Source organism: Thamnophis sirtalis, unplaced genomic scaffold, assembly GCF_051295495.1.
Source record: "Thamnophis sirtalis isolate CommonGarterSnake01/CBP01778 unplaced genomic scaffold, rThaSir2_p1.2 scaffold_8, whole genome shotgun sequence".
Classification (NCBI taxonomy): Eukaryota; Metazoa; Chordata; class Lepidosauria; order Squamata; family Natricidae; genus Thamnophis; species Thamnophis sirtalis.
Window position 1 is genome coordinate 19,621,367 of NW_028261388.1, and position 24,041 is coordinate 19,645,407.

Below are 24,041 nucleotides of genomic sequence, written 5' to 3' on the forward strand. Positions count from 1 at the left end.
CTTGGGTTCCAAGCTCAAGCTGTCAGTTTTCCAGCTTGACAAGCCCAGAGTCTTAACCACTGAGTGACTGTGCTGCCCCTAATAAGCATTATGCACATGAAATACCACTGAGAAGTTTAGCAAGAACTGAAATGAAAAAATGTTTAAAAACCACTAAAGTAAAATATTGAGGAACAAGAAATACTTTATTTATTTATTTTATTAGAACTTGTCAAACAAAAACGAGAGCAAGAATAAAAGGAAAAATACAATGACAGAGACGATAGGCAGGTAGTGCACGCCCCTATTTATACAGGTAGCTCTCGACTTACAATAATTTGTTTAGTGACAGCACTGGAAAAAAGTGACTTATGACTATTTTTCACACTTACGACTGTTGCAGCATCCCGTGATCAAAATTCGGATGCTTTGCAACTGGTTTATATTTATGATGGTTGCAGTATCCCAGGGTCATGTGGACACTTTTTGTGACCTTCTGACGAACAAAGTCAATGGAAAAGCCAGATTCACTTAACAACTATGTTACTAACTTAATAACTGCAGCGATTCACTTAACTGTCGCAAGAAAGCTAAAAAAAAGGGGGCAAAACTCACAACTGTCTTGCTTAGCAACAGAAATTTTGGGCTCAATTATGGTCGTAAGTTAATATTGCCTTTAGTTAATATTGCTCAATTAAGACTACTCTAGGAAGAGTAAGTAATGCTGGCAGAAAAATGTTACGGCATATTATTCTCTTGTTTAAAGTCCTAGAAAATGTCCCATCCCTGATTTAATTATGTTTTAGTTTTTCTAATCCAGACAATCATGTTATCAAGTTAGGAATAGTACGTCCTTACTTTTTTTCCCTTACATACTTTTTATAGTTCTGTTATTCTTGAGAGTTTCCTGGAGCATACCAGTACAATCCTCTTGTTTCTCAATCACCTCATTGTGCCACAATGTGATCAGTTTGAGTTTGAGTTTCATTTTATTTATATGCCGCCCTATTCCCTACGGGACTCAGGGCGACACACAAACCCAAGGAGGGGAAGGGAAACACAAAAACTACACAAGAAATACAAGGCATATAAAACAAACCAACAGCCACACGATTCGGGAGGGGAAGGGAACTCATCGACCCCAGGCCTGCCGACACAGCCAGGTTTTAACGGCTTTTCGGAAGGCCTGGAGAGAGGTGAGGGTCCGAATCTCTGCGGGGAGCTCGTTCCAAAGGGCCAGAGCCGCCACAGAGAAGGCCCTCCCCCGGGTCGTGGCCAGATGACATTGGCTAGTAGACGGAACCGGGAGGAGGCCTAATCTGTGTGATCTAATGGGTCTTTGTGAGGTAATTGGCAGCAGGCGGTCTCTCAGCACTTACCAGCTTCCTTTACTACTAGGAAGAATGATTTATGATTCATGGGATGCAAGTATAATAATCTTCTCTTGCCTATCTTTCAGTGCCTCATCCCACAAAGAAATGTGAAAGCTAATAAGTTTAGTCAGCTGGAATGCTTGCCTTACAGTATATGAAAATCAAAACTCTACCACACAGATGAGCCCAACAATTCTACTTACCCTACTTATTGAAACTTTAGCTCTCCTTGGATGCTGGATATTTATCAGGTATATATTAACTAAAAGCACCCCAATCCTCCCATGATTAGTTAGGAGTAGGAGAAAGATTTTTTTTTAAATGTACCAGGAGGAATATACGTATCTATTTTATTATCTGCTTTCAGTGACATTCCATATTACCTGCTATCAGAGAACTGAATACACCACAACCTTTGAGAAACATGTCATTTAGATTGGAAGCAATTTTATTTTCTATAAAACTAGACTGACATGAAATAGGGAAAAAAACTTAGAAATGGATTCACACATGCTCTAGAAATATATTTTACAGCTTACTCTTTTTTTCATTCATTAGGCAGCCATCTAGTATCAGCATTGGCTTGACTTTCAACATAATCTTCAGAATGTATCTACTGTTTTTTCTAGAGTATAAGACACACACACCCCAAAGAGGCTGAAAATTTGGGTACATCTTATACTCCGAATGTAGCCCTGCCAACCCCCACCCTTCGGCATCCGTGCGTCCTCTTCCTGGCTGTAGGTTGCCAGACAATGGCTTGCATTTTTGGGCTCCATGCCTCGCATTTTCAGCCTCCAAATGGTCCGTTTGAGACCCATTCAAAGGTCTGTGATCGCCAGAGCACATCACCATCGATCACTGCCTCTGCACGTCGCGTTTTCAGGTGGTGATCAGTGTTTGGAGGCTGAAAATGTGAGGCGTGGAGCCCAAAATGGCAACACAGAACAACTGCTGCCTTCTCTTATCTCTTCTGCACTTGGCCTGCTTTACTAATTGCAGCTCCCTACGACAATCAGCTGTGCTTTAGAAGCTGCTATTCAGCCCCAATGAGGTGCATGTGAGCACACTCACAACCAGTGAACTAATGTGCTGAAGCTGTGCTGAAGAACACTAGTCAGATGAATACCTGGTAGGCAGAAATTCCCCCCCCCCCCATTTTTCTTTCCAAAAACTAAGGTGCATCTTATAGTTCAGAGCAGCTTATACTCCGAAAAATATGGTATTCTACCTTTGATACTTTTGCTACACCAAACATATTAGTTATTTTAAATTTTTAAAGTAAAAAAATACCTTTTTGTTTAATTTCAACCAAGTTGAGTACCCTTTGCTGTCCACATACTGCAATCCGAAAAACCAGACTTCTCGTAAGCCAACTGTTTTTACTACCTAAAAAATAAAATCATATCAATATCAAAGTATCATCTTGCCATGGATGTTTTGCTGCTGTCATTAACTGTTAGAAGTCCTTCCTTGATTTAGTGATATACAAATGCAATAAATAAATATGTATTTCCTCAAGAAAAATAGCAATCTGTATCAGCCTATCAAGAGAGAACTTTGAAATATTATAACTACAATTAAAAAGAAGAATTCTGAAATAAAGATGGCCAGGTAGTTACAGAGCAATGCAGTTATCATTGAAAAAAATGCCAAACCATTTTAAACAAAGTCACATCAGCTGCAACTTTGTTTAAATACACACCAAAATTACTATAGAAAATCTTCTCATATGGGATAATTTTATGAAATGACAACTATTTTATTGGGTTATCAGAATGTAAGTGTGTCCTGCTAACAGTTAAAACAGAGGTTAAGTATATAATGTGCTGCAGACTAATTTTGTGCCTGTGGTCACTGGTAAGCTGATTTAATTGAGTGAGATGCTAATCTCCCCCCACCCCCAACCCCAGCACACTCCTTTGGAGCAAATGAAAAATCAGTTCATGCTTCCCAAAGACAAATCATATATCTACAAGAAACCCACAAATAAGACAAGAATAGAAACTTCCTCTTGCTATTATTTCTGAGCTTTTGGCATTCTAAGCAGGTTGCTTCTATTTCTGGCATAACTAGGTATTCTGGTAAACTTCCCACAATATGAATCACAATGAAGTTATTCTTTGAACAGTTTCCTTTTTTATGGGAAACTTTACACAATTATAGTGGATGTTGCCCTTTTTGGAATGAATACAAGAAAAACCACAGATCAAATCTTTCTCTTTGTTATCATGTTTTGCAATATAATTCCAATGCTAAATAGGATCTGAACAACTTAACTTTGTACCAATGCTATCTTTTTCACCTATGAGAAGAAAGGAGGAACTTAAAAATATTGCTTATATCTCATAACAGTTGTATGGATTTTTTAGAGTTTATTTTTTTACTTTATTTTTTTAGAATGTAAAAACTATTCTACAGAATCAGGCTATTATTCCTCGATGTGTTAATAGATTATCTTTTGCAAAAAATATACCATATTATCATTTACACAAAATGTAAAATAAAAATTAAAAGATGGAGACATACATAAACTCAACATTTATACCTGATCAAAAAGCTGTTTCCCTGTTGTGTTTGGCTGAATGGCAAACTCTAGCTCTGCATCCATGGTGGTAACCCTTACATTAATCTGCAGATAACAAAAATATGTAATATAAATACAACATTTTACTATATTAATTTAAACAATAATATAATCCCAAATGATATTGATATGGTCAGCGTCTCACAAACTCTAAAGAATATTAAAATTCAGAAGAAGTTTTCTTATATATTAATATTTTATTCATTGTAACTAAACCTTTTGGGCAATGATTAAACACACAAACATTATATTTATCAAAAACATGTTGAATTTAAGATAATTAACCTTTCTCCAAAAGAAGTATATTTAGACAGCATTAAAGAGTTATAAATATGCAAGTCTTACTTCTCTACTTTCTCAATTATTATTGCCAGTGCCCACTGAAACCAGTCCTGGAGATTTGCCCAAATGTGTGCATATGAGTACATATACACACAAATTTTACCTAATTAATTAAATCACTGTGAAAATAATGCACTCAATGTGTACAATTATTTATTATTATTAAATATACACATATGGTCAAAGGGGGGGAGGGGGCAAGATACAAAAATGTTTCCCCTGCAGAAAGTCCCACTATGCTGTATGACTCTTACTACCAGCTAAGTGTGCATAGGCTCTTGCCAGTCTATTTACCTCAGCATACTTATTGTAAGATGGGATAGAATTATTATTTTTTTGGGGGGGGGAGGATCCTTGAGGTACTTTTCCCTTCTGATTCCAAAAAGGGTATATTTTAGTAAATGGCTTTCGGCTGAGCTGCATACACAAGGAAAACGATGCAGTTTATTCCATAGCATGTTCCACAGAGCTCTTAGTCCCAGATAAATTATGTTCAAGACTGTTGCTTTACTCAGTCAGTTTACTACTGATATCATTACTTTTCCCTTGGCATCCACATCCAGCAGGATGCAATGGAGTCTCTCTCCCTCTCTTTTTCATCTTGTAAATCATCTTCTAAGTCAACCCTCCCCTTACCAAGAGGAGAGAGGGCAGAAAGAAAGAATTCATCTTTTTGAATAAATTCAGTAAGTAAATAGATAGCTGAACACTCAGCTGGAGCATTCTACTTTCAGAATAACTCTCTTCCTAATGACTGACATTTGCACTCAGAACTGTAGCATGCTGTATTTGTCAGCAACCTTGTGACAAATCCTCTTATAAAAACTACATTAGTAACAAATCTTAACTCTATAAATGCCAAATAAAACTGAAATCACCACCTATAACATAATTTTAAAATGCTAACTTTACCAATCCTAATTAGTCCTTGAAAAATCAATCCACTGCAAGATGAAAGAGCTTCACTGAAAGTTCGGAGTACAATTTACATAATTTCCTTAAAACAAATTGTTTTCTTATATGTATGTATGTATATATTTTCCAAATTATTTTGTTCCAGTAGTTGGAGTTCCCATAGTTCTGTAGACATTGCTATAATTTGTTATTTAAATATGATTGTAAGAGCCCCTAAACAGTAATTAAGATAACATTCTAACAACCAAGTTTAGGAATAAAATAATTAATAGTTGAATCATTGCACCTGTCCTGCAAGTCAATACAAAACACTCTTTGCCTTGAATCTCAATGTAACTTATGGAAATTTGTAGAAATTTTTCCACCTGCTACCTCAAGGCACTGTGGCACACCTTGAAATATACTGAGACACATCCATGAGCAATATAAGAGAGGCTGCTGAGGAAAAATAATCCCTCCAAAATAAATTTCATATTTGTCAGTAGCCTCTATACGATTCCCATACTGTATAGTAATCAGAAGGATTTTTCAACCTCCAAGGATACATTCTGAGACAATACTGTGATTATGGGGGTGAGAGAGACAGTATGAGAAAATTTCCTTCCATGAGATTTGTTAAATTAATTTATGACAGGATCCATGACTTTGTCTCTAGTCTCCACAGAAGTTAGAAATGTGGATCAAGGGAGAAATGATGATACAGTTGTGAGTTTTTCATAAGAAGATTAATGTCTGTACTGTAATCCACTGATTTTTTTATATATGTGTATGTATTAATGCACTGGCACAGGGCAAAATTAATTAAGTACTAAAAATGCATCACAGGTAGTCCCTGAATTACAACTAGTTATTTAACAACCATTCAAACCTACAACAGCCTCAGATCTTTATGGCCTAAACCACTTCTGCCAAGCGTAGAATGTCATGACAACTCCCCCAGTCACTTTGCAACCAGCTCACATTTATGACCAGTTACAGCATCTTACAACTGCAATTTGTGATTTTTTTCCTGGTTTCTGGCAAAAAATGCCCACTTGGGGGAATAAATTCAGACTTACATCCATGTGATTCGCTTAATAATTGACAAAAAACAGTAAACATGTTGAGTCTGGCCCCGTGGTGCCTTGCCTTACGATCTCAACAACTTACAGTTCCAGTTGTAGTTTTAAGTCAAGGACTATTTGTATAATACAATTACTAATGATGATAATACTCCAATGATAAATTATACTGAAGGTGAAAGTTAACCCTCTGAATTAGCAAACCACACATTACCATATTTTTCAGAGTATAAGACGCACCTTTTTCCCTCAAAAAAAAAAAAAAGAGTCTGAAAATCTGGGTGTGTCTTATATACTGAATATAGCATTTTTTGCCTCCTGAAACCCTGCCCCTTCACCAAAATGGCTGTGCACAGCTTGTAGGAAGCTTTCAGAGAGCTCCTGGGGGCTGGGGAGGACAGAAACGAGCAAAAAATGGGCCGTTTTTTGCTCAATTTTGCCCTTCCAGTCCCCAGAAGCACTCTATAAGCTTCCTAATGCACTTTTTTTTTTGACAAAAAACGGGCCCGTTTTCACAAAAAAGGGCCATTTTTGGCTCGCTTTTGCCCCCCCCCCCAGGAACATTCTACAAGCCTCCTAAGGAATATTCATGCCCCTTTTGGGGGGGGAAACGGGCCCGTTTTTGTAAAAAAAAAAAACGGGCCATTTTGGGGTGGTTTGCAGAGTGCAAAAACTTTTTTTTTTAATGTGCCTCTTCAAAACCTTGGTGCATCTTATACTCCGGTGCGTCTTATACTCCAAAAAATACAGCATATGCAGGCTATAAAGAGACAAGTATGTAGCTGCATATCCACCATGCTCATGAAAGATGCAAATTCTAATGCCTTCTTAAAATGCTAAAAATCTTTCTCTAACATATATTTTTAAAGAAAAAAACAAAACTCTGCATTATAGAGCCATGCATAAATATTAGATTTTATCAGCAAAAATGTTACTTATTACCAAGTCTATATTCTAGTTATTTTTGTACAGTATTTGTATTTAAACAAGATAAACACAACTGGACCATCTTTTTCCTGCCACAAAACTAATTTATTTCTAATTGAATTATATATCTAAGCAACAATGTTCAATTGTTTTTTTTAATAATACAGAAAATGAAGGTACAGATAACTGAATAATTCACGACAGTGATTAGTTCTTCAAAACAGACATAGTATTTGGAAGGATAAATACAGGATCACTAAAAAAAAATCAGAAACTCAGATATGTGGTGGAATCTAGAGTTTTGTCCAGGGGAAAAGTAAAAAGCCTGGCTAGTCTTGAGTTGCAGATGGCAACAAAGTAGTTGAAAGGAGATCCTCCCTAAAACTTTTCTCTGTAGTGTATATGTAGTAGTTGTGTGGTGGGTGCTTTAGTCTGGCAAAATTAATGTCAGACGCAAGCAATCAAAAATGACACAAGAAGCTGATCAGAGTATTTTAAAAAATAAAGAAATCTGAGGAAAATTTGATTTCCATTCCATAGAAAAACCTGAACATATTTCATAAATTAATCAGTTTCTAAACAAGAATCCATATTTTTATTTTTGTTAAAGACTGCTGAGGATTGTAAAAGTTTCATACTCCAAAATCACTAGGTCTCAACTCTGCCTTCTATCATTCCCCCACGTAGACATTGAAACACTATAGGTAAAGCTCACTCACCAACCAAAAATGGGACTGCCAACTGTTGTTAAGCAACATAGCATCAAGTGACTACGGCAGATTTAGCTCAGTCCCTTTTGGTCATTAAGGAAATCATCCATAATCATTGTATGATATCACTGGACCACAACTAGCAACTTACTGCCAGTGTCTCAATCGACTTTGTCAGAATCTGACTGTGAAGCTTGCAAATGGTGATCATGTGACTGCAGGACACTGTAAGGGTCATGAAAACTTGTTGGCTGCTGCAAAGCACCCAAATAGCAATTAGGTGATTGCAGGGACGTTGGGACAGTCATAAGTTCAAAGACTGTCACAAAGCTACTTTTTCAGCACTGTTGCAAATTTGAACAGTTGCTAAGCAGAGCCATCATTAATAAAAAATTACCTGTATTAAATACTTTCAGAAAAATCCCCCAAATATTCAGAAATTTGTCAGGCACAAGTCCAAAGATAACACAGTGAAATTTAATCAAATCTGATCCTTACACCTAATGGACAGAATCTTACCAAACTAAATCTATAATTCTCTACCCTAATATAGATCCTGAGAAATTTTAAGGTGTGTCTATCCTGAACCTCTTACCCCACCTACAACCAGCTTGGGACTGCAGTCTCTTAATTTATGTTTTTCTTTAGAATATACTGTTTTCTCCCTGGGAAAGTTCTGTGCCGCCAAACTCCCTCTACTGCCTCTGTAGGTGCACATTCCAACACAGAAATAGCTTTTTTTTTTTTTTTTAGGAGGAGGAGACAAAAGAAACAGCACTAAACACATGGGAAAACTCTATTCTATTTTATTTTAGCTGCTTTACCACTATTTGGGATCAAGGGAAGAATAGATCATTTGGGTATACTGAAATAGAAAAATATTCCTTCACTTTGTACACTATATTCCTTAGTGATTATTAGGGATAATTTATGGATTTTAGGAATTAAACGTCTACCAAATACTAATAAGGTTCCATATGGATTACTTACTGGTTTCGGCATTTTCCTTTTCTTCTCTTTTTCTTGCTCACTCTTGTCTTTTTTTCTGCCAGAACAAAATAATTATATATAGTTTATATTATATTACTCTATTGTGAAATATTCATACAGTAATTTTCCAAACTACAATAGTTCCCGTGAGTAGAATAATGTATATTCTTTTACTCACGTAAAACTATTTTCATCTAGTTCCTATGTTTTAATTGAAGAATAAGCTGTAAAGCAATATGACAGATTTCATAATGTCAGTTGAATTTGAATTTTGAATTAGAAGTTTTAATTATAAAAAGCTGGACTTTACAATTGCATTTTGATCATATATTTTTGCTCCATAGTTCCCGTTTTCGGGCAGTTCCAGGCGGCAGGGATCAGCAGCAGTGCCTGGAACTACCCAAAAACACAATGCGCAGAGGCCAAAAATGGGGCATATGGAGGCCGAAACGTGGCATGCGGAGGCCAAAAATGCAACGTGGGGAGGCTGCAACGTGCAGCCTGGAATGGGTCTAAAATGGAGCATTTGAAGACCAAAAACACAATGCATGGAGGCCAAAAACATAAGGCACCGAGGCCAAAATGCGAGGCTTCAAAGCTGCGATAGTCTGTGGCAATCCCTACAGCCTGGAACAGCTGATATGCCTTATTCTTAAAAATCAATATTTATATAGATGAAAAAGAATCATTTGACCATCATTTTTACCTTTATCTGTCACATGAAGTTTACCGAAAACATTAAGATATTTTTAATTATATAGTGCTATTCTCCAGATGTGATCTTCATGTAATTAAAGAGTAGCACTTATTTTATTTTCCAGTATGTATTAATCATTATATTTTATTCCCAACTCTCCTTGAAACAAGTATCTTATAAACCATAATTAGAAAAATGTTTTGGAATCTGCAATGTGAATTATAAACAAGGCTGAAAGTTTCAAATTCCAAAACACAGTCCTACACCAATCTTTTAGAAGTAAAATGACACACATTTTCCAACATCATAACAAACCATATAACAGAAATTAGTAACTCACTACTCTCAGACACCACAAAATGCTATTAATGTTAAATTTACGATGTCACATTTTTACAGAAAAAAAACTTGTGTAAATTAATCCGCTTATCCAGTTTTTTAGAGTACTTTAAAAGTGTGAATCTGTAGCTAGAATAAGGGTTTTTAAAAAGTAATTCACTGATATTCTAAACATACATCCCTAAACATGGGACAAGAACAAGCTTTGGGAGACAAACTGGTTAAAATTATGGATCATATATCTACAATGTGACTGAAAGAGGTGAAGGGGATTAACAGATTTTTAAAAAAAAAACAGGTTAAAAATCTCATGGATTATCAAAAAGATATATACAAATTTGGATGAATAATCTATTCAGTATCAAGTGAAATCCAATGAAAAATATAAACTGATCAACTTTAGGATAAATAATCTCAAATATTTTAGTTCATTCACAAAGGGCCTAAACTGCAATCTTTGTGGGTAAATAAGAGGAAAAAAATCCCAATAAAAAACAAAGATTCTTAATTTCATGTCTTAAAAGAAATTGATGAACAAATTTAAAAAGAATTGTGTAAAAATATTTGCCTTACCACAATACCATTGAGTTTGTCTTAACTTTAATACAGTATTAGTAATTTGTTTTTTTATAAAGAAAAACCTGTTGTCTTCATTATTAGGATCAAAGGCATTCAGGGCAGATATCCACAACTTTTTTTGAGTTAGTAGATCAATTTCTACAGCATATTGTATTGATTGCTACAAAAAGATTGCAACGGTGAATAGTCAGTTACAAAGCATGTACATGAAGAGGTGAAGTTGCCTTCAACCTCACCTCAGGATGTAACTCAGGATGTTCCTATAAATACTAGTTTTCCTTGGGTTTTTTTTTTTTTTTTAAGAAAGGAAAATAGCCTTCCAAAATAAGAATTGGGTTATAGCCATTACGGATGACTTACATGCATTCTTCATGTATCAGACGGCTGATACTTTGCTTTACAGCATTGTTCATATATTCATTTTTAAACATTTTAAATAGATATTAGAAAGTCAGGAGAGACAAGGATACTGGCAGGTACAGTATCTGTTATACTATTATTTATAGTCAACATACTAGAAATCTGGATTCAGGGATGGAGAAAGTAACCTGCACATATCAAGATTTTATCAATATGATAAAAGAGTCAACAGATCCTTCATTCATATTAATATTAAAATACAAAGCTATCTCACCCCAAAAAGAAATAGGATTTTCAGTATATTTTGTTTTTTAACTTTTTAAAAATTCTGTTCTTTTTTATGAATAACTCAAGATGGCAAACACACTAAATATTCCTTCCTTCTCCTATTTTTTCTGTAACAACCACCCTATGAGGTGAGTTGGGCTGAGACCTTAAAACTAATCATCAAAGGATAGTTTTAAAACTGGTCTAGAAAAACATTTTATCAGCATATTTAGGAAGACTATGGCTTGAATATCAGTTGCCAGAATCAAATGTGAAGAGTATTGTTTTTATTTTCACCTTGTAATTTTCCGAAAGTAGGCATTTGATTGAAATCAATTGATTCTTGGGCTAAAATAGAAGGTATATTAAATAAATTAGTGAACTCAACATTATCTAAACATTACATTTAGTAACAGGCATAGGAAAAAGTAATTCTTCCTGTGATGAAGTCCACCCCTCAAAAATAACCTCTCTAGGAGCTACTATCTGCACTCCTGCCTACTTTCCCTCAAAGAAATAAAATACATGGGAAGTAATATAGATTTTTGTTAGGGGAATTGAACAAGAGAAAGTTTAAACATAGTCTTCATATCCGAAAGTCCCCCCTTCTACTATTTTACAAAAAAAATAAAGCAGGAGAGATATTTTTTAAATGCATTTCACAGACTATATTGTCATCCACTGCAGGTGCTCTTCTGTTCTTAAACCACAAAAGAATTATGGACTTAAAATTCAATTATCTATGAAAGTTGCCTATATTACACGTAGGTCAATGAGACTCGAACAAGAGATATTGCAACCAATTTTTTTCAATAAAATATTATTTGTTTTCCACAATAGGCCATCAGTTTGAATAGTTTCATACAAGGTTATCTTTATTAAACTATTTTTTCTGTTTTTATCATGAACCCACAAGTGGATGTTCCTTGCAAAACTAAATGAAGCACTAACATTTTGTAAATGTAGAATTCTGCAAAACTAGAGAAGTTTTCACATCTGTGTCTATCTGTTATATGATTAGGACACCTGACTCAATTCTTGTAGTACTCCTGATGTTATTGTGGGGTAAAATTAAGATTTACTGTGGAATAAAAATTAGGGGTATGGTGGCCTAGCAGTTAAGATGTTAGGCTGGTCAACAGAAGGTTGGCATTTGAGACCAAGCACCAGGTGACAGGGTAAGTTTCTGTTCTTGCCCCAGTTCCCCCCAATCTAGCAATTTGAAAGCATGCAAATTAGCACTTCAGTGGGAAGATAAGTGTATAATCATGCTGGCCACATGACCACAGAAGTGGCTTGCTTCCTCGGCTAGGAAAAGGAGATAAGCACCGTCCCCTAGAGCCAAACACAACTGTGGATCAGTGGAAACCTATACCTTTACTTTAAAATTCAAAACTCTTCATCTTTTTAATGCTGGATTGAAATAACTGAATCTAGTAAAACCAAGTAAGACAAAGAAAGTCAATTAGAAACTAGAGAAACATTTCTCTCTCCAATATTCTTGTTAGCAAATCTTCTAGACTTCTCCCTAGCTCCTAATATAGTGAATGACAGGAAACTGAGTACAGCTTTGGCAAAATTGACCACAGGGATGCAACACAGTTTAACTGAAACATTTCAAATTCAAAAACGTAAAAATGTTTCCAAGTTCAAAATAGGTTGCCCCAAATACACTGATGTTATTCACCATTCCATAAAAGTTCTAAGTTCAAATGTCCTTTTTTGAATGCAAAACGTGGCTCTTTCAGGTAAGAAACACTTTCAGAATGGTTTAAAAAATATCAGAATACTTTTAGTAAGAGGAAAAGAATTTTCTCAGATTTTCAAAATGTTTCCTTCAAGTTTGAAATGAGAGCATCATAAACACAGAATGTTTGAACTCTGAAACATTTGTTAATATGTTAATGTACTTGTCCCCATTTACTAGTCAAGGTATACGAGGGAAATATTTTAGCACCCTTTTCTTTTTCTTTAACCAGTTATGATTTTACCAGCAGCATGGAAAAAAGGAGTATCTAAACAATATCTAGATCTTCCATGAAAACACAGATAAAATTGTTTGATGTAGATACTGTATATCCCAACTCCTTTCTTGTATAGAAACTTCAGTGCTAGAAATCTGGTAACTTCACTCCTTGGATATTTACTCAGAAGTAATATGCAATATGCTTCCTAATAGAGCTATCTAGAATTGCTGCCTTTACTAGATGTAATAGTGAATAGTTCCAAATAAGCACATAAAGGATTAATAATCAGGAGCTCTTCTTTTAGGAGCAAAACCTGCTATGTCTCAGAGCACTTATTCCACCTAACCTTGCCTTATAGATTCATATTTAGCCCATTTCTTCTAACTTCAGGTGCCACCCCAACCCATATCTTATCCATGGCCAACAACACTGTGGTGGTGGTGGTGTTGTCCAGAAACAGAGTGGTCAATGCCTGGAATGCACTACCCAACTCTGTTGTTACATCTCCAAATCCCCATAACTTTAACCTTAAACTGTCTACTATTGACTCAACCCCATTTCTAAGAAGTCTGTAAGGGGCATACATAAGCGCAGCATCCGTCCCTGTCCTACTGTCCCCATTTATTTGTACCCATTTCATTCACATTTCATGTTTAGTCTTACACCTCTTATCTTATAAACGATTGACAAATCAAATAAATAAATGAAAATAAAATAAAGGGAAACCTACGATTTGAATATCCGTACTTTATTCTAGTTATGGATAAGTGAAGCAAAATCTGCAGCTCACATCCACCTTTTTTTTTTAACCTGAGGGGCTAAAGGGAAAATGCGGGGAAGGGGAAGTGGGGGCGGGGGGTGGCGGAAATCCGGCGAAAAGAAGCTCTGGAATATGCTTCGCTGTCAGGTAAAGAGGAGGAGAAATCGCGGTGGGCAAAGGAAAAAGCAACGCTTCTCTGTCCTTCATAAATCGCCGGAGACAGCGAGCACCGCTTTTTACACATCCCACTGCGACCTGCATGGCGGGAAGCCGCCTGCCCCAGAGCGGATTGGAGACCTCAGCTCCCCACGAGCAAGCTGGCGTTGAGGACAGCCCTCCGTCCGCCACTTCTGGAGAGCGCCAGGTTCCAAGGCTTTTAGGGATACCGGCGGCAGAGAAACGTAGGGACAAGGCGAAGAGCGGCCTAGTGGTCGCCACGATTAAAAAAAAAAAAAAAAAACCGAGCGCCTAACTTCTCTCCCCACCCCGACTCGCCTCCTCACCTGCCGAACTGAGGCGCCGGGAGCGGCCAGCTCTCGTCGGATGCTTTGCTTCCGAAGGTCTCAACAACTGACTTGGAGTCGACCTAAAGGGGGAGACAACAAGCGGACGGGACACGTCGATTACACAGCTTGGCTGGCAGCGTTGATGGGACTCTCCGAGGGCCGCGGCGGCGAGCTGTCGTTTCCCTCAGGGGGGCTCGCTAGATTTGCGGCAGCGCCGCGTCCGCTGACAGATCCGCAATATGGCGGCACCCTTTGAGATTTTTTTTTCTCCCTATCACAGCGGTTGGCGCCTCCGTCCCGCTACGGAGCATGCGCGGACAGAGAGGGAAGCATGCGTGCTTCGGCGGGATGAAGCTGCGGCTCCGAAGTATCTCTATGTAAACGAGAATTGGAAAGTTGGGGGAGGGAAAAGAGAGAGACGAGGCGGCGGGGTCGAGCGGCTTCAGAATCAAATGCGGGGTCACGTGGTCGGTTGTGTCGGTAACGGTCTCTTTTTTGAATAAGCAGGGGATGCGATGAGCTCCAAGTCCCCCCTCCCTTTTGAGACATTATTTTGGGCTGGACCACAACAAGGCGTAGGTTCCGTTCGTTTTAGAGAGAGTTTTAAGGAAAAAAAGTGTAAAGTCTCCCTTAACAGAGCCTTGGTTGTCTACGCTTTTGCACGAAATCTTATGCATCTTTTTATGTATCTTATAGTTGCTAATTAATGAGGTCAAATGAAAATGAAATGCAGAACGATGCAGGCAGTGAAAAGTACTATATCCTATTAACGGCCATTAGCAAAACAAATCGCTGCAGAAGGAGCAAATATATTTGCATTGGTACGAAAACTAACATGGAGCAGTAATTATGGAGCGAGAGGAAAGACTAGTTTCTCACTCGTGGGTTGAGTTGGGACACCTCTCTTCTCTCTCTCTCACACACACACAAACTCACGCACGCACGCACGCACTGCTTTGTATCACTCCTTCAGAAACAACATGTTGCCTTAGCAGTATGTTGCCTCCTAATCGTCCTTTGGTTATCTTGTTCTTAGATTTAGTCTAGAATCTCCAGATGCTACTACTATGATTTTTTTTTCATTAACTGTTTTTGGGAGGTCCTGGGTTTGTAATTTCTCACTAATAATAATAATTTTACATATAAGAATTATATATATAGACTAATATATAGACTAAATCTAAGAAAGAACATTATATATATATATTATATAGATTTTTTTACAACCCCTGGTAAGCCCCAATTATGGGAGGAAGCTAACTGCTTCCATCATCTGTCCTTCGGCTCGTCACAAGAGTCCATCACGACAGAAACCCAATATTTTTACTGTTGCCTTTGTTATATTTGTGTTTTTTTATTTATCAGCACAAATAAAAAAACATATATATATGTGTGTGTGTGTGTGTGTGTGTGTGTGTGTGTGTGTGTGTTTTTATTTGTGCTGATAAATAAATAAAGGGAGACTAGTATAGATCTATTTCAAGCTATTTAGCTCTCATCAGCTAGCCATACCCTTACTGGGATTCAAACCTGTGCTGTATTGCATCTTAGGCAAACGTCTTAGCCATCAAGCCACAGGTCTCCTTATCAGCTGAAGCCAGGGAAGAAGGTATATATTAGTGTCACAACCCCTGGTAAGCCCCAATTATGGGAGGAAGCTAACTGCTTCCAACATCTGTCAATCGGCTCGTCACAAGAGTCCATCACGACAGAAACCCAATAGCATAAATATAACAAATGTAACAAAAAAGGCAACAGTAAAAAATATTGGGTTTCTGTCTGGATGGTCTCTTGTGACGAGCCTAATGACAGAGAGTGGAAGTGTGACCTTCCTCCCATACTTGGGCATACCAGGGGTTGTGACTTTAAGTGTGTATATATATATATATATATATATATATATATATATATATATATATATATATATATATGTATATGTATATGTATATGTATATGTATATGTATATGTATATGTATATGTATATGTATATGTATATGTATATGATGTATATATGTGTGTGTGTGTGTGTGTGTGTGTATATATATATATATATATATATATATATATATATATATATATATATATATATATATATATATATATATATATATATATATATATATATATATAATGAATTCCATAAACAAATAGGACTTGTCTAGTTACTGTATTTTTTGGAGTATAAGATGCTCCGAAACACCTAGATTTTGGGGAGGAAAACAAGGGAAAAATATCTGCCTCTGCCTCCCAGCAATTTGCCTTCTTACAGCAAACAGTATACACTGTTTGTAGTGTTATATTTCAGACACTACTTGTACAGATGCTGTTAAAATTGATGTGCTTTCTGAAAGTATAGTTATTCTCTGCTATTTAAAAGAATAGCACTTTTTAAAACAATATCACTTGGTCTCTTCACATCAAGCATTTATTTTAAAAAGCTTCATTTTGTTAAATTGTCTAGAATAATAAAGCAGCCTATAAAAAATAAGTCTACTAATTTGAACATTCTATAGGCATTTATAGTTGTTGACTTACCTCCTTGTAGCAAACAGCCTGATTAGCACAAGAAAAAGAAAAAAAAGAGAGAGGCCTCTGCCTTTCAGCAATTTGCCTTGTGGAGCAAACAGCTTACAATTTATCCCGATCATCAGCTGTTTCAGGCTGCAGGGATTGCTATAGCCTATTGCAGCCCTGCAAACCCCCAATTGCTGCAAAGAGGTAAATTGCTGGGAGGCAGAGGCCAAAGGGTTGGGGCCGATGGGTGTGGGGTTGGGGCCGGTGGATGGAGCTACATTCAGTGTATAAGACGCACCAATTTTTCACCCTCTTTGGGGGGGGGGAGATGCGTCTTACACTCAGAAAAATACAGTAAGTGTATCATCAGCTTTACATTCCCACAAGCAGTCCAAGTCTAATCCCTCCTGAATTCTGTTGGTACCTATTTAGTGCTGAACTTTAGTTGGTCAGATTCTTGTACATAGGCTTGAATGAATATGTGCTGTAACTTTATAAATGGACCTGATTCTTTGTGCCTGATAATACATACTTTTTTGGAATAGAATGATACTAAAATATTTCCAAGTCACTGATCTGCTAAATGTTCCCAGATTTGTTTGTTCTCAATTTCTTTTAAATCAATATGGATTTTTAAGCATAGGTATAATTCTCTTGTTCAGTTTAAAACAATAAGAACATTTTGTCTTTTGTTTATTATACATCATCATTCGCTAGACAGGTTTATAATATAATGCAACATATCAAAAAGTACCATTCATTTGTCATATAACTTTGGCTAGCCTGCTATTTAAAATAATATTTACTCCCTCAGGCTAATCTAATCTCATAAATCAATATAACAGATTTACAATTGCGGAAATAGTAGGTAATATAAATTGTCTTGTATGTTTCATAGGACTTTAAAATTACGGTCATATAAACACAATCTAAAGTCAATAAATGCTTGGGAAATGTAGCAGATAAGGAAATAAGTGGCACAACTGCAGCAGCAATTTCATTCGCTATATGAACTAACATTGGCTATGAAATGTAAAACATGTTCTAAAGTTAAGATGTGCAGCTAGGATGACTGATGCAAAAGAGAGCAAAGTTTTGTCTCTTTTCCTGTAAAACAGATGATTTTAATAGCTTGTTGTGAGCGTAAAACAATCCTACCTTGATTTCTGGATTCCTCAAAATATACACCAAAATAAGCAGATGATTAGTTTCTGTAGATATGTCAGAACAGCTCATGCTGTTTCAGAAATATAGTGATCAATATTTTCTAGCTCATAATGCTGAGTTTCTGGCATACATCATTTCCAGTGTCTAACCAATTACTTTCTTCAGAAAAAAAATTCTTTGGTGATTCCTCTCATTCGGTATAGGGATTTCAAATTAGGGGAATTCTGAAGAGGAGGGGTGAGAATTGACAAAAAAATGCCAATTTATTAGTTTTGAGGGGAGGGGGAAATTTCATCTGTCCTTAGGCCAACATGTCTTGACCTTCATTGGAAGCTTCTGGATGAAACATTCATTTTACTATAATTATGCCTGATTCAAAGAATTGTATAGTGGGCACTAAAAAACACTTTCCATTTCTAACACTCTTGTGCGTGGTTTTTTTTTTACAGGATGCACAGAAGTGGGAAGAATTGCCACAAGAAGATAGACATAGAGAAGGTACAGAATGTTTTTGGATTGATAGAAGTCATCTATCTGGAAGCATTCCTAGTGCAGGTTCACTGGATGTTGTAGTTGATCACATGCAAACCATTTGACCAATAGGCACTGGTGTTAATTTTTCCAACAAATAAAATCTCAAAAATTAACATAATGAGGCCTTTGCAGGTCAGGAGTTGGATTCAAGTGTTAACCTAAATCACCGTTTTTATGAAACTTGGCTTTTACTCAGTCATGGAATTAACTGTGGTTTACAAGTCACTCTGGTTAAGTTCAAATGTTATACTAAATGCAAACCAAAGAGACTTAGCACAATGTTTCTACTAGCTTTAGCAACCTGGAGAATTGTACAGCTGCTAGCGCTAATATATTTAGTGAGGGCAAGATTGGGAAAGATGGGCTTACCATTTTTTAAATTGTTGCTGTTGTTGGCTTAATGCAATATATGGATATATACACACATAAAGCCATCAATTTTAAGACACTTTGTATTATTTGTTTCTGTTTCTATTCTATTTGTTCTGTTACATGGATAACTCACAGCCAGTTTTGGCTCCACTTCCATCAATAATTAGATTGATCTATTTTCACTTTCTCTTGCCTTTCTTCATTTGTTTGCCTGCTTAAATATCTTGGTTGAGGATGCCCACGTTTGTCTAGAGTCAGGCGTTCTTCAATAAAATGTAGTTCACTTTCTCTCAGCAGCAGACAGAAGGAAAATGAAGGGTTCATTAGCTAACAATAACATCTCAGAAGATAGCAAATGGTGGACACTTGGCAACTGGTTCTAAGTGCAAACAGGTTGTCAAGTATCTACCCCATGATTATGTGAAGGGGGGAGGGTCAGTGCAATGTTTTACAATAGGAAATGCTTTACAGACCATAATAAACACTACCTGTATCTCCAAATAGTAGTTGTTGAAGAATGGTGGCCTTGTTTTATGTTTGTGGATTTTCCTTTGGTAGTTGATTGTGAAGTAAACTGCCTTAAACTGAGATTTTGGACAGATTCTGCAAGACATTTCTCAGTTAGAGATGAATTTATTCAACTAGGGAATGTATTTAATGTTTTAATGCTACCACAAAATAACTTTTACCTGAGATCCTGCTTCCAAGTAAATGCCAGTTGGAGAATAGTCAGTCACAAAATATTTTTCCAGAAATTTTAGCTCTTTCCTAGCTATCCGCCTTATTAGCCTTTGAGATACTATCACCCCAGTCTATCTTTGTGGAAGACAGAGCAAACAAGTTAAGATGCAATCTAAAATATCCTAAAAATAATTTATAATTTGATAGTCGCCCATGAAGGTATCTTAGGCATATTGATGTTCATAAGCATCCCATTTTTAAACATGATCTGCCTGCCGCCACCACCACCCCCAAATGTCCTTGGCTGAGTAAAATTGTGTGAAAATGTGGCACTAAAAGCTTTGCTTAGCCAAGCCCATAACTTGATTCCAAATCTGCAAAGCAAAATGCAATGGTTTTGTCAGCTAGCCAGAGAAAAAGCTTTTGTAATCATGTTATATACATAATAGAGATTGTTGCAAAATAATGAACTGATAAATAGACCTTCCATGCACAAATAAAGTTAAGATATGTTAGCTAAACATACCAGCCTACTACTCATTAGTTCTTGACTTTTATTATTTGAATATGTATCAAGAATTTTATTACACCAAGTCAATAGGAAAACTGCAGATAGAAGCAAGACGCACAATTGCTCTAATCTAGTGTGTAGGCTCACCCTAAATTGCATAGATTATGACAAATGCATTTGAATCTCCAAGCAATCTCTTTAGATATCTCTATTTGAAAAGGAGAGTTCTTGCACTGCTTCTGGGCTGAGGTCTTCCACCTCACCCAATTTAGACAAGATTCCCCTTCCAAAGTAAAAGACAACTTGCATATAAATTATGTATATAGACGCAAATTGGAAATTCTTGCCATAATTCAGTAATGAATTTTACTGAACTCCACCTCTAAGTAGCCCAGATAGCATGATTTATTGCGAGGGATAATGGATACTTGCGTCAGAATGGGAAAGATTGTTTCCAGATAACCTGTTCAGTTTGTTTCCCAAATTTGGTTGAGCAAGTACTCTTTGTCTTTGAAACAGACTTGGACCGAATTGCTTTTTGAGCACGTGCTGCTAGTAACAGAGGACTGTCTTCAATTAAGCAGAACATAATCATTCATCAACAGTGTAAGAATGTCTATGGAGATTCTCAGTCACCCAGGTCATGGTTGCCCCAAAGGTGCTTTTTTTTTCAAGAGGCAACTAGACTTTGTTTCTCTTTGAAGATGTTCCACTTCTTATCCAAGAAGCTTCTTCAGCTCTGACTGGATGGTGGGGAATGGAAGGATTTATTTTCCTTGCAGACAGCTGGTCATTTGCATTTGTTTAGAGCAGTGGTGGGTTGCTCTTACCGTTGCTACCAGTACGCTGATCGTGGTCTGTTCATGCACGTGCCTGACGTGCGCTGCACAAATCCACTGCACCTACGACAACCAGCTGCTTGTTGGGGCTCACGCAGGCACCGTGCGCTATGCGCGCATGCGCACTTTGCCGTTTGCCATAAAAACAGCTATAGAGCGCGGGCAAGCAGGTGGGCCAAATGAGCCACCGTACTGGTATGCTCTCAGCTGTTCCCAGCCACTACCGGTATGGCCGTACCGAGATGTACCCGCAGCAACCCACCTCTGGTTTAGAGCATACCAAACTCAGTCATGTTGCTGTCACATGATGTTTCACGACATTTTTCCCATTCATGAAGCTGGGGCGGGCATGGCCTGCACATGACACACCCGGCCCGCGGACCACCAGTTTGATACCCCTGGTTTGGAGAGTTGTTGAGGCTACTTGATGGTTTATCTGTGTCCTCAAGGTCACCTGAGTAATGCAAATGGGTGTGGAGCCTTCTTGGCTGCAGTCTGTGTCCACCAAGAAAACAGCCAAATTCCTTTAATTGAAATTGAGCTGGTAGCTCACAGAAACATCTGGAAGCCTAACAAGCAAGTTTGGTGGTTGATAGTCCTGAGAAGCAGCATAGAAGCAGTGGCCATCATGTCATCATAATCCTATATCTACTGGATTATATGAAACCATACATTAGATTTTCTTTGGCTGATTGTCCTACCATAGGGGTCACAGTAGGCTATTAAAATGTTACTTCTGTTGAATTTTGTATATGTCTATCACTATTTTTTGAAATAAATAATTAGCTGGCTTAGGCTGAGTTAGGAGCACTAGTCAGGTCAATGGTTTATAGGCCTCCTTGAGCATTAGCAGAAAAAAATGTCATTCCAATTTCCAGTAATTATTTTATCTATGACTAGCTGATTACCCGTGCTTCGCAACGAAACTATGCGATTGGCCAATGCAAGAGAAATCCAGTTCAATCCATTGGCTCAGTGGTGGTTGGCAATTGAAACACATAAGGGAATATCGCTCCCGCCGCCTTGAGTACGGAAGTAGTTCCATAGGTGTAAAGCATAGACATTGTGGTGACATTTAGTACTGTAAGGAGCCCCAGACCGCTCCTGAGTGAAGGAGTAGAACGTCTGCAAGTTTGAACTGAGGTAATGGAATATGAGGCAACTGGTAGTTGAAACAGATTATTTTCAGGTGGGGAGGGGGAGGAGAACTCCTTAGCATCAGAGAGTGTTAATATACAGGTAGTCCTCAATTTAACAGTTCATTAATAACTGTTCAAAGTTACAATGGCAATTGGCAGTTGTAGCAGAGTTTTTTTCAGGTGGGGGGGGAGTAGAACTCCTTAGCATCAGAGAGTATTAATTACTTTATAAGAAATACTAATGATCTGATAGTCATTTTGAAAAATTCTTTCTTAGCGAACACCTAGAATCCAAGAGGAACATACATGCCAAATTTCAGGTTTGTAGGTTTTGGAGATTTCGTGATGAATGAGTGATATTTGGCTTTTATATATAGAGAGAGATTTATTATCTTCAAAGAAAAAGCCTATGAACTAATTGTGCATGGATCTGAATAGGGAAAAGCTGGAGTTTCTAAAATTCTGTTCTACACATCCCAAAAGCAGTCCTCAGCATAGATTGCTGGGTGGGCTGACCGATGTGCCTTTTCATCAGAGGCCTTAATACAGGTCATAATTGCATTCTTCTATCACAGTATAGTGGGGTTCCTGAACCACAGGTTGAAAAGCTTCTTCTTCCCAAGTAGCAGTGGTACTGATCCAGGATAAATTGATTCTAAAGAGCACACCCTCCTTGCCACTTGACAGGTATAGACATTCATACATCTCAGTCATCCTTAATAAACATGACAAATATCATACAGATGCAGATAAATACCTATAGCTGCTTTGCTGAAAACAGGGAAATTAAGAATATTTTAAAAATCAAGCCAAAATTGCTGGAAGGAGACTGGAAAATAAGCATGATCTATTATCTTTCCCATTCTCTGATATATAGCCAGGAGCTTCAGAATTCTGTGGGGAAGTGAAAATATGAAAAGCAGAGGGAGTATCTATTTAAGAGTCCTCTATTTCTGTAGAGATAGGTAAAGACAAATTTGATCCAGTGGTCAAGGTACCAGGCTTAGAAACTCAGAGACTGCAAGTTCTAGTACAAGTAGTCCTCAACTTACAACAGTTCGTTTAGTAACTGTTCAGTTACAATGGCACTTATTAATTTAAGCTAATGTAATTTAGCTTTTTACACATGTTGTGCATGAGGATTTTTCTTTTCATATGGTCTTTAGAATTAAACTTGTTATCCTCTCTCATTTTTGGAGACATCAGGGTAGTAAATAAGGTAATTTTATGCTAGCATATGATGGTGAATTCACTGATGGGGAGAAGGGATTGTTGGGGCAATATGTTGGAAAACTATCTTTTTATATGACAAACGTAGAAGCAGGAGCATTTCACATAAAGTATGCATATACTTACACATTAACAACCCACGTAATGTTGCTCTTTTCCTTATATTGCTCTGCCCTCTACTGGTGTAAAATAGCATTTGCTAATTTAACTGAGATTTCAAAATGAAAAAAAGTCCCTGCATTAAAATAGGCTGCTTAAATATCCAAAATTACGAAGCAATGGATCTCGAACGGAAAACCAAATCTGTTAATCTACACTTAGACCACCTTTAGAAATAAATAAAAAACGCCATATAAAATCCATTAAGTACACTTTGAAGACATGGTTAGACATTTACTTAAATATACTTAATAAAACAAACTACTATTCCGCTGTTATACATTCCGCAAATCCCTTAAACTAAAAGGGAGCCGAGGATCAGCCGGGTAAGCAGAGCATGCGCAATTCCCGGCCCAGGCTCTCGCTCTCCCCGCGTTCTTCTTGGCATGCGTGTGCCTGAAAGTTTCATTTCCGTAATTCGCGTAAGCCGTCTCCCAGGCAAGGGAACCCTTGGGCGTTTCGCGGCCCCTCTGACGTCGGCAGCGTAAACACCTATGAGAATAGCCGCCGTGCATTCCGGTTGGATAAACTGAGC

At 37.3% G+C, this 24,041-nt stretch overlaps 1 protein-coding gene across 7 annotated transcripts in view; it reads right to left on the bottom strand.

Moving 5' to 3' along the window:
- RDX (radixin) overlaps positions 1–14,598 on the bottom strand; it is a 35,427-nt gene extending 20,829 nt beyond the window's left edge. For 2 of the 7 annotated variants that reach the window (XM_087721194.1, XM_087721198.1), the window contains exons 1-4: positions 14,357–14,598; positions 8,885–8,942; positions 3,901–3,984; positions 2,646–2,741 (exon numbers count right to left, since the gene is read on the bottom strand). In XM_087721194.1, the coding sequence (XP_087577320.1) occupies positions 2,646–2,741; positions 3,901–3,984; positions 8,885–8,896 (192 nt within the window). In that variant the 5' untranslated portion in view covers positions 8,897–8,942; positions 14,357–14,598. Of the gene's footprint in view, positions 1–2,645; positions 2,742–3,900; positions 3,985–8,884; positions 8,943–11,423; positions 11,475–14,356 lie in introns of all 7 variants that reach the window. The other 5 variants (XM_014059961.2, XM_014059962.2, XM_087721196.1 and 2 more) reach the window with 4 other exon arrangements.
- Positions 14,599–24,041: the final 9,443 nt, after the last annotated feature.